The sequence below is a fragment of the Mycetomoellerius zeteki genome, unplaced genomic scaffold (genome assembly GCF_001594055.1).
Source record: "Mycetomoellerius zeteki isolate Tzet28-1 unplaced genomic scaffold, Tzet1.0 scaffold114, whole genome shotgun sequence".
Classification (NCBI taxonomy): Eukaryota; Metazoa; Arthropoda; class Insecta; order Hymenoptera; family Formicidae; genus Mycetomoellerius; species Mycetomoellerius zeteki.
Genome location: NW_017256062.1, coordinates 1,415,162 through 1,426,418, shown reverse-complemented (window position 1 = coordinate 1,426,418; position 11,257 = coordinate 1,415,162). Strand labels below are relative to the sequence as shown.

General features: G+C 32.1%; 1 protein-coding gene across 1 annotated transcript in view; it reads left to right on the top strand.

Moving 5' to 3' along the window:
- The first annotated feature begins 5,469 nt into the window (after positions 1-5,469).
- nAChRalpha4 (nicotinic acetylcholine receptor alpha4) overlaps positions 5,470-11,257 on the top strand; it is a 197,192-nt gene continuing 191,404 nt past the window's right edge. The window contains exons 1-2 of the mRNA XM_018457315.1: positions 5,470-5,490; positions 5,973-6,254. Of these exons, the coding sequence (XP_018312817.1) occupies positions 6,048-6,254 (207 nt within the window). The 5' untranslated portion in view covers positions 5,470-5,490; positions 5,973-6,047. The remainder of the gene's footprint in view (positions 5,491-5,972; positions 6,255-11,257) is intronic.

The window sequence follows — 11,257 nt, the reverse complement described above, 5'->3', positions numbered from 1 at the left end:
CTTTTTAGACTAGAGTACACGAAAAATACAGAAATCATTTAAAATAAAAATATTCGGGGATTTAAAACCACGTTTACTATGAAGATGAGTACAAATACAATCATGAAGAGAACTTCATAGTAAAATTTAGATACATTAATAACAATTCTTTTTTTATTTAATTCTTTACAAAATATCAAATTCATATATATATATTTATGTGAAACGTAATGATGAAAAGTAAGTTTTCAAATAATTTTGCACGTTTCGATTCTTGTAATATATCATTTTCTGCAAAATGCAAAATATGATAATATTTCGGAAATCATTCGTATTATCCACGGCAGTATATAAATCTATAACTGTTTATAGCTATAATCGTAAAATATATCTTGTTAGACATTGATTTTAAATTAGTATTAAATATGTATAATTTTTAACAAAAATTTAAAGTGATATTAAAACAATACAAAAACGTGGAAAGGGCAACTGTGCGATCAATATTTTTCAAGAAATAGAATTAAATTTATATTATATAATAAATTTTAATCAAGAAAAAGTAAGAGATAAGAAAATTAATGCGGATAATTTTTGTATTTTTGTGAATATCCTTCTGAGACTTAACGTACAGATACAAACATGCGTAAGATATAATCGCAAGTAATTAGAGGGAAGTTGTGGGAATGATTCGCGTTCTCTCGACAGCTGCTACGCTAATCTAAATTCTCATAAACTTTAATCGCGGAAAGCATGAGCTGTAGAGCGTAATAGCGGAAAGATACAAGCGATTCGCGATCCGCTCTATTTTCGCGACGGCGGTGTGAAATCGTCGTGAAATTATTTCATTGAGATTCGACGATTATCGAAACATTTCGTTGCTCGGACACGCGATATCGCGTGGCATTCTTTTTATTATTTGTCGCTCCTCCGCACCTTCTGCATGATGGATTCAATATCCTCCGTCGTGAGGAATCCTCTCCATTGTGTCCGCATGCGGAACTTTCGTTTGGCATTCGAATTGGAATTGCACCACGATCTTTATATCGATCGAAGTTTAATAAACGCTCTAATCCTGAATATCATTCACGAAGAACTTCAATATCCCTCAAATCGAAATCCTCCCGATTGTATCCTATCACCTCATATTGGTGATATACAATTTAACCTACGATATTTGACCTATGTTTTTTATTACATTTTTATCACATTTTTATTCAATATAATATTACTTCATAACTGCCGTAAAGTAATTTCCTAAATAAGTTTTCTTATAAAAAAAGGGGAAAAAAGAAAAGAAGAGGTAGGGAAAAATTAATTAATAATAATTGATTCTTAAATTATACATATATGAGATTTGTTGTCAACGTTGTTAAAAGATATATGTCAAAGCGTTCATTTTGTTACAAATATATTCTCAAAATTATTTAAATGTCATTTGTTATTTTAATTCGCGGATACTTCGCAATACCCTTCATATTTAATAATCGGAATAATAGATTATAAAAAAGTCCCATGCTTTGATGGGCTTTGACTCGACTGTCGATCGACAGATTTTCGTTTAAATTTTCATCGTTTCAGCAAAGTACAGTCTGGGTCTTTTCAATTATGCGTTCCGAATCGAATGCTACGGTGTGCGATACCGTAGAATCCTTTTCAGTCGAGAGCTAATGGATTGGCAAGAATAGAAACTTCACGTGGTTTTGCGATCGTTGGCTCGATGTAGCCGATCAAATGTTTTCAATTCTATTTTCCGCGAACCGCGTTTTACCCTCTCTGTCGATGCTGAAATAGTTTCGGAGATAGACGTCGCTGAAAACAACGTGCCATTTTCACATGATAACTTTTTAATCCGCAACATATATCGCAGGAAATATACATACATCGCTGCAACTGACGATGTATCATAATTATCTCATGTTAATAAAAAGAAAACGATATGTATGTCTACATATGTGAAAAATCAATAACCATTACAACAGGATATAATTTTTGACGCGTTCTATTATAAATATTTTAAATGAAAAGTTTAATAGAAACGTTTGTATGTATCACGTATCGAAATTGTATTCATAAATTATAAGCCAAAAACTAAACAATCTCTTGATGTCCTAATTCCGATTTCGAATATTACCTTACACTACAAATGCAAATATAGACATAAGAAAAATTACTGCCAGCTTCAATCATTAATCTTACAGCCGGTATCGAATGCCATCCGAGTTCATTGTCTCGATTTCCATCAAATTCGTTCGCGCACTAGAAGCGATCCTTACTCGGAGGCGCTCGAGCGATCACAAAGGGTGCTACAAAGTAATTTACTTTCTCGATAGAAAAATAAAGAAGAAACGCAAGAGAGGTATGCAACGAGCGAATTGTGTTGAATCGTGGAGCTGTTTAAAATCTATTTGTGGATTGTACGACATCGAATTGTTCGATACCGTGAATTATACGCTTTTCCAGCTTATAGATCTGTAATTGTAAAATAATAAAGTAATAAAATATTTTCTTGCATAAAAGTGACGATATTCACCTTGAGTTAATAGTTCTCTCACTTATAATAAATTCAATTGAATGCACTCAGTGCGCAGAGGTGCATATTAAAACCATCGTATATAAATAGATGTAAAAATACAAATTTAATGTAAATATAAATAGCTATCGTATCTCCTGAAAAAATGGATTAAATCATAAAATCCTTAACACTTTTTACTGCACTATTGAGTAAAACCAATACTTTATAATTCGAAATATTTATAATAATAAATGATTTATTAAGACTGTATAATGTGAACATTTATATTTTAGACAACGAATTAGAAATAATGGTCGTAAATGGTCAAGATCTTTAATAATTCAATGTAAAGTTAGGTATATACCACATCTAATGTAGTAGTTATTTCTGATTTGTTGTGTATTCACATTACGGTCTTAAAAAATACTCTATTTAATATTATTTATATTTTACTATTACACGATTTAAATCAGTTTATGGCTTTAATATGCACTCTTGTACACTAGTACATCCAATCAAAGTCACTATTAGAATGGTATTTGAATTCTATTATAAAACATTATTTGATTATTGTAACATTTGTTTTCTACAGTTATTTTATTGCACATTCTAAAATTGCATGAATAATATATTAGAAACGGAAAATTTAGGAATTGGAATAATGAAAAAATAATTATTACTACAAAGATCAAGGTAAATATTTCGGTACTCCGTCTTCAAATTCAATGCTATTAGATTTAACGTTAACAGTTTTAATATCGAATAGAGATCTTCAGTGCATTCCAGTTTTGTCTAGGGCACATTCTAAAATTGCATGAATAATATATTAGAAACGGAAAATTTAGGAATTGGAATAATGAAAAAATAATTATTACTACAAAGATCAAGGTAAATATTTCGGTACTCCGTCTTCAAATTCAATGCTATTAGATTTAACGTTAACAGTTTTAATATCGAATAGAGATCTTCAGTGCATTCCAGTTTTGTCTAGGGTTCTAGGCTGATGACAACGTCGTGAGGTTGGCTCTCCTCGGTTCGCTAATCCGAAATAATATACCGTTGACCCAGTTAGCGGCGCAACAGCAATTAGACATTCGCGCGGTAGCAGACGAGGCGGGACCAGCGTGTTGATCGATCCTTCCTCGTCGCTGGGCGTACTCACGTAAATTCCCGTCGTTAATACCCGCGTATCGGCCACGACGACTGCGTCGACATGGACATGAGTTACGGTTTCGAAGTCGCTTACCTGACAGGAAAGGAATTGCTTGCTCGAGTCAAACAGCAGCAGCAAGAATTTCAAAATGGCGAAAATAATCCGATCATAGATGTTTCAATAAAAAGTCCGATTTGCAACAATGATAAGTAATTTAATACTTGGCTCAAATAATCGCGTTAGTAAGAATCCACTGTTATTTGCAAATTTATTTGTAAACAAATAAGTACACGACAGACAACCTTATTTGTTTAAAAATTATTTATCTATCATGTTTGAATTAAATAAAGTTTACATAAATTTTCAGATAATTTCATTAAAAAAAGTGAATCAAAAAGTTTAGACAAACTGTATATTTGGGTTAAGTAACTGCTATATTAGTTACATAAGGTTGACATCTCGGCGCCAGTTGTCTCCTCTGTAAATAGAAAAAATTTCGCTGAAAGTACGGAAGCTTTTAAAATATTGTTTTACTGGCGGTTCTATTATCTCGCTTAGCAACTTTGTTGCATAATTTGGTATTTAGTAAATGCGCATATAAACTCATGCTCTTTCTTATCTTAGGATATGTTAAAGTTGAGAATCTACAGAGATGTGGAGAGTAAAAAGTAGTCTTAATTTATTATCTTAATTTTTTTATTGCAAATTTATAGTCACACAGATGTCACAGACAACATCCATAATAATTACAAAATAATTATATTCGAATTCCATTTTGTTGTAACATAGAAGTACATAAAATTACATATTAAACAAACTGTTAATTTACATTAATAACGTTATAGTTTAATCATTGCAAATTACGCGGTCAAATTTGTAAAATATAAAAAATCTAAATTATTTATTATTTATTTCTTACAAACCAAACTTCATTCTAGATTGAAAGTAAGGTGTAAGTTTAACTTTTTATTGTATTACTTCTTTGGTGATAAAACGTTAAAAAATGTGTTAAAAACAAGTGCCGCCGGGTTTGCTGTAATTGTCGCAATTCTGTCATGTAACGTTTTCGTTTTTGTAATAAAGAAAAGAGAACAATCCGCTTCATCCAAGTTTAAAATTGGTCAGTTAACTCGCTTAATCATCGCATTCGCAAAATCGTCGCGTAATAACGTGGTTCGCCATTCTATTCGTTTGAACTTCGTTAAATTCCGATCGACGAATGAAATGTGAAGTACCTCACGATTTCCGAAGCGTGCGATCAATTCATGATCCATGACGGCGCGCGATTTGCGGCCGCGAATTAGCACTCTAATACACGTCGAAAATCAACGCCCACACTACGCCAAGTGTCGGCTTACCGTTAATCGGTTTGATTCCACACGAACACTTTAACATCGTTACGCATCGCGGTTCGCGATCATAGGATTGTTCGCTGTCGTGCTTCCGACTCGTATCGCCATTACAGTTACGTAAGGTTGCAATTATCATCGCATTTGCATTATCAGCTTCGTTGTAATATTCATCGTGGAACGGATAAATCTCTTTCGCGATCTCAAACATTTTATAGCTTTAGAAAAGAATAAAAGAAAATATCAAGAGAATTTTCAAAGATTAAATTTCAGACGAAAATGTACACTTTACGTTAATTTACATTGAATGACATTATTTTTATATTCAAAGCAACGAAATTTTTTGCGCGGCACTCGGGAAGGGAGAGACGGGAAGAAAAGAGGGTTGAATCCGTTACTTGTACCCATAAATCCGCCCGCACACTAAGTTGTATCGTTCTTGGTGCAGAGTATGCTATACACCGGGAATTGCACGTAACGAAGTATAGTCTGGCAAGGTGTAACACAGCGACTTAACTTAGAGTTTCGCTTGTGTGTTAGTGTACATGGCATATCAGGATTTATGCAGTCTCTCACGCCTACACATTTTGGGGTAGTTTTGTGGATTTTTTTTCTTAAAAGTTAACGAAACTTGACGAGAAGCCATCTTTTCTCATAACTTTTTAATTAAATTTCAAGTGAAAATTTCTCTAACTAATATGATTCACTTGGAATTAATTGTAGAGAAATTTAATCCAAGAATTAATTAGTGAGCTGTGAAAAATACTAATTTTTCAAAAAGAATTTTATTAAGAATGTTGATTAACTTCCAAGAGTAAAAATCAATAATAGAATTGTGTATCCTAATTAAATTGCACTGTAATTTATTCTAATAATAAATAATAGAAATTTTATTGATTAAGGGATTCCCAAGCGGTGCTTTTTCACGCGAATGTCAAGAAAAATAGTAGCTGATCTACATCTTTTCACTTATTGTTAGATACGTGGTTCGCGCGGCCGAAAGAGGATACAAAGGGGCCGGGCGGGTCGTTCATAGTGGAGAAATCGGGGGATCATGATGTCCCCCATAATCGGGGAAACGCTGCGCGTATGGTTTTTTTCGGCGCTGGTCGTTCACGGAGCCGTTGCCGGGAATCCGGACGCGAAACGCCTCTACGATGATCTGCTGTCCAACTACAACAAACTCGTGCGCCCCGTGGTGAACACCTCGGACGTGCTGCGCGTATGCATCAAGCTTAAGCTCTCGCAACTTATTGATGTGGTAAGTGAATTTTTTTTGAAACGTTGTTAAAAACTAAAAAATAATCCTACAGTAAAAATCCCCTAAAATTACATTGGTGACATAATTGCTGAACTATAATCTATAATAGCTATCGTGAGCAAGTTCAGACAATTTTGACGATATTGACACATATAATCAAAGAATCTGCTATTAATATAATAGTCGATCGCTGGTTATATTCATAATCGTAGAAAATATTGACATAATAATTGGCAAGTACTTGTTATAAATCAAAATATATTCGTGAATAAAATAAGTCACGATATATTACATCAGGAGATAGCACCATTAGAGATTTTCAGTAATCCTATATTAGCGCCAATTAAAAACGTCTTGTAACTTTTAAACGTTTTTAGGTATGGTATACTTACTCTGCTTTCTTTTGCCAATGCTTTTTCGGTGTTTTTTCCATTGCCTATAACTTTTTTATTAATAAAGAACATACATTTGCTTGGTACTTTTCTTTAATGTCTGAAGTTTGATATTCCTATTCTTTAATGTCTGAAGTTTTACATAAAAAATTGTTTACAATATATTTATTGTTACAAAAATTATAAATAATCGAATTGGGCTAGGTATGTCATACCTAAGTACAATTATCCTCGAATTGTGGCATTAAATAACTGATGTACATACAATATAAATTTATAAATCTCAATACACAAAATATAATAATAATATAAAATCAATAATTCAAACAAAAAATTAAATTATAGAAATTTTTTTGCAGAGTTAAAAAAAGATAAGCGCAATTCGTAGAACAAAATCTGTTACAAAGATATTTTATAACTTATCTTCAATTTTTCGAAAAAAATCTCATTTTATTTATTTAATCCTTGCCATTCGACCACTTTTCTCGTGGTTTGTAAAAGAATGAATATACATATATGTAGAAGCGTTGTCTTTTCTTCTACTCCACGAAGTAATAGTAGTTATCTACATCCAAAATATCTGTATAGAGTGTCCTTAAACTTTGCTTATATTGCATACTCTCTAAGACAATAGTTAAACTTGTGCAAGTATTAAAGTGTGTGTTATAGCTATTATAAAATCAATAGCTTATAAAGTCGACAGACGTTCTAGAATGGCTAATTTGCGATTCAGGTTAAAATACTCCCCTGGGAACTGTCGTAGAAATCCAAATTGTCGCAAAAGAAAATTGCACGAAACTCGAGTAATTGGGATAATTATACTTAGGTGAATTTTGACGAAATTTTAGTTAGTGTTGTGATTATGCTTCGCAAAGTTAAAGCATAAAAGCTTTTAGAAACATGATTTAAGATCTTATTAGTAGGTTACACTTATTAATAATTTAATTAACTAATAGCATAATTAATAATATAATTAATTTGCGATATAATAATTTAATATCGATAATCATATTCCATGAGAAAAATATTCGATTACAGATAATAAAAATTTTTCTTGTTTAATTCTACGGAGATATTTGTGAAGTTTAAAATTTTTTTCAGATCATGATATATATATATATATATATAATCCAATATAGTACTCAATATATCCAGTATAATACTTAATGCTTAAGTTAGTGACACTTATGTAAAATCAGTTAACAAGAAGCAAGGCATTACACTTGTTTGTCACTAGAGCAGTACACGCGATTAACGTATAATGAGAATCAGAGAATATCTTCCTGCTCAGTAACTCCGTCAGAAGTTCATACCTATACATTTAACTACTCCTGCGTTTGTTTGGCAACAAAGCATTTACGCCTAATAACATGTGCATAAATTAATTAGCTAAACTGTTAGATTGCGCTTTCTCTCGGTTTAAATTCATCGTCCATACAGTTGACATTTAATAAATTGCTTTATCAAATTCATTTATGACCTATTAGTGATGTATCTTTCCAATGGAAAATGATATGAAAAACAAATACATATTTTAACTCTGCTATACAGCCTTTTTACAGTGTTTTATCAAACGATATATTAATCAAATAAAAAAACAAATATAATTTTATTAAAATTTTTGAAATTTTAGGAGGAAATTAGAAAGTCAATTACGTATTAATACTTTCCTTTACAATTCGATGACCGAAACATAAAAATTCAATATGACATGTAATATCATAATAGCTATTTTACAATGTGCTCTTTGTTTCCTGTTTCTTGTTGTTTGTCTCTGTTTGTCTCTTGCCTTTTGGTCAAAAAGGCAAGAGACAAACAGTAAGAAACAGGAAACAAAAAGCACATTGTAGAATGGCTATAAGAGTTTATCGCGACATACAAGAACAAACATTGATTAATAAAACGTATACTGGGATACAGGGCAATTGAAAATTTTGTTTAGACAAGTTTGGGAAAAAATTGGCGGATACACAAAACCATCAATAATATTCTCGAAGTAACACCATGCGTTCATTACATAACGTTGAAGAATAATATTACCATTTCAGTCTCGTAAAAATGTACGCCAGGACAGCAATTTCTTCAAATTATCGATCGCAATTGAAGTTCGCGGGAACTCCCGTCGGGAACGTCTGAATAAGATAAGATATATATATGCATTCGACGTTGCGACTTACTGGCAAAAATTTCAATATAATATTTGAATTATTCTAATCTCAAACTGCAAGTGTAACTATTCAGTAGTATTATGCGTGTGAAGAAATAAATTCATTTATAAAAAAATAAAGAAACGATTTTACATAATAATTTATTTTCCTGTCTATAATTTTCCTTTGTTCTGTATTATTTTACGAAAATTACTTTATAAAGACAGAGAGATTGAAACCAAAAATAAATTCTTATGCAAAATCTTCCTTTTATTTTTTAACCTTAGTAATTACTAATATTAGCAGTATTAGTATAATTAATATTAATATTGTTAATATTGTTATTATTAGTACTTATAGGTACTTATATTATTTAAATTATATTAATATGTTATAATACAAAATATATTTCTACAGTAATGCATAATTTTTGAAGAAATTACTATAACTTGGCTAACAATAAAGCTTAATATTCAATCAGCGTTATAGTGGAAACAATTTGCTTTAATGCACAAAAGAAGAATTTGCTCGTCCGGAGGGAAAACTCATTAAGAATTTCTGGTGTAATAATCCAAATTACTTAAACCTCCACGGTCGATTTGTGTGACCCCTCGTGACTCTTTGCTCCCTCTCGGAAACGCAATTTTAGCGATACGCAAATGTATTATTCACGGAAAAGGATATTCTCACATTTTACTTTTACAATCCGACATACGGAAAACCATTATCTCGACTTAATGCCGGAACTCGGCAAATCCACCACGAAGTCGTCCTTCTCAGACGACTTATAGACCCAGTAATTATGCACGTATGTCACAGAAATTTCCACGTGACTCATTCTGCCGTAATTATATTTCCCGAACCACGGGATCCGCGCACACAGTGCATAATTATACGGCAATTTACGTGACCACAAGCATTGTAAAATACGGGGCTTTCGTGCTACTGTCGTCTGCGCGCGAAAACTGCGAGCACTGCTTCTTTCGAGGTAAAATTTTATACGAAGCATACGTTGTACGAAGCATACGCTATATTAACATAATTCTGCAAATGTCGCATTAAAATTTAACCAACTTCACAGTAATAATTAAATATAATTATAGAATGTTGAATAATATTTCATGTATTACAATTTGTTACAATATTCGACGAGTATCGACAATCGCTCAAGAGGATGAAGTGAAGCCTGAATTCCGACGGAATTGCTGTTTTAATAAAATACCAACACATTCTTTACATACTACTACATCAATGTCGCACGCATACATTCATATAAATTTTCGTAAAACAATAGCGTTTTAATTAGACGTCTAAATCTAATTCCAAGAACTCGACGTTGTTTCTTCGTGTAATCTACTATAGTCTGTAGTCTCCAATCTCATAAGTACAGATTGCAGAACTTTTATATTAAGGAAATGTTCTTTTTAAATCTGAATCAGAGGATACTATTTATTTTCCCTTAGCACTGAGTAATCAGTGAAATTCAACTGAAAAAGAAAGGATATGCTTGAGTATTATGTAATTAAAATACCGATATTTATATGTCAGCTTCAATATCATATACATTGAATTTATATATACATTAAAGCAAAGTTAACTAAGTTAGGGATTCCAATTTCATTGACCTTTTAATTGAATTTCACTGTAAGTTCACTGATTACTGGCATAATTGAGACTGATATCAGGGATTATTCATTAATTCAAATTTAGAGAGTCGTTACGACTTGACAGTTCAAGACGTCATATTGGACTAAGAAATAATAAACGTCCTAATTTAAAAAATTGTCTTTCTCGGTATCAATTCCAAGCTGCAGAAACGTATTATTGCGTATACTTTAATTCTAGAGAAGGATTTCCAAATCTCTAAAAGTAATATGTATAATATGCGATATCGTTATACGAAAATTATTGTTCAATCAGCAAACGAGATGACTTTAGGATTTCTTTAAATAGTTCAAACTTAGCGTTCATTAGACTTTCGGGTTTTCTAATTTTTCTTTAACTTTTGTTTTTCATGAAAGAAGAAACAAAAATTAAATAGTGAACGTTGGAGATGAAATTAATATAAAAACGATGGCTTCAGAAAGTGTGATGAGTACGATAGATTATCGCAATCTCGAATATTAAATACTAATCTCCTTATGCTTCTGGAGTATCTCATTAATGATTAATCCGGGAGAACAGCTACGTATATTAAGCGATAAAGGAAACATTATCTATTTAAGACTCAGTTTGTCAAAAAATCTTGCCGAAAAGATAGTTTACACTTCAACGAAACGTGGCGGCCATCGTTGCAAATGCAATCTCGTGCACGGCATCGAATCGATACTTCGCCATATCTCACGAGTCACTGATGGATGCTTTCACGCCGCATTCGATCAGCACCGCGGTTTCTTGCGTGATCAAAGTGCGATCACGCGAGTTCTCATTTTCTCGGGATAGCTTAAACTTTACGAGCACCAAG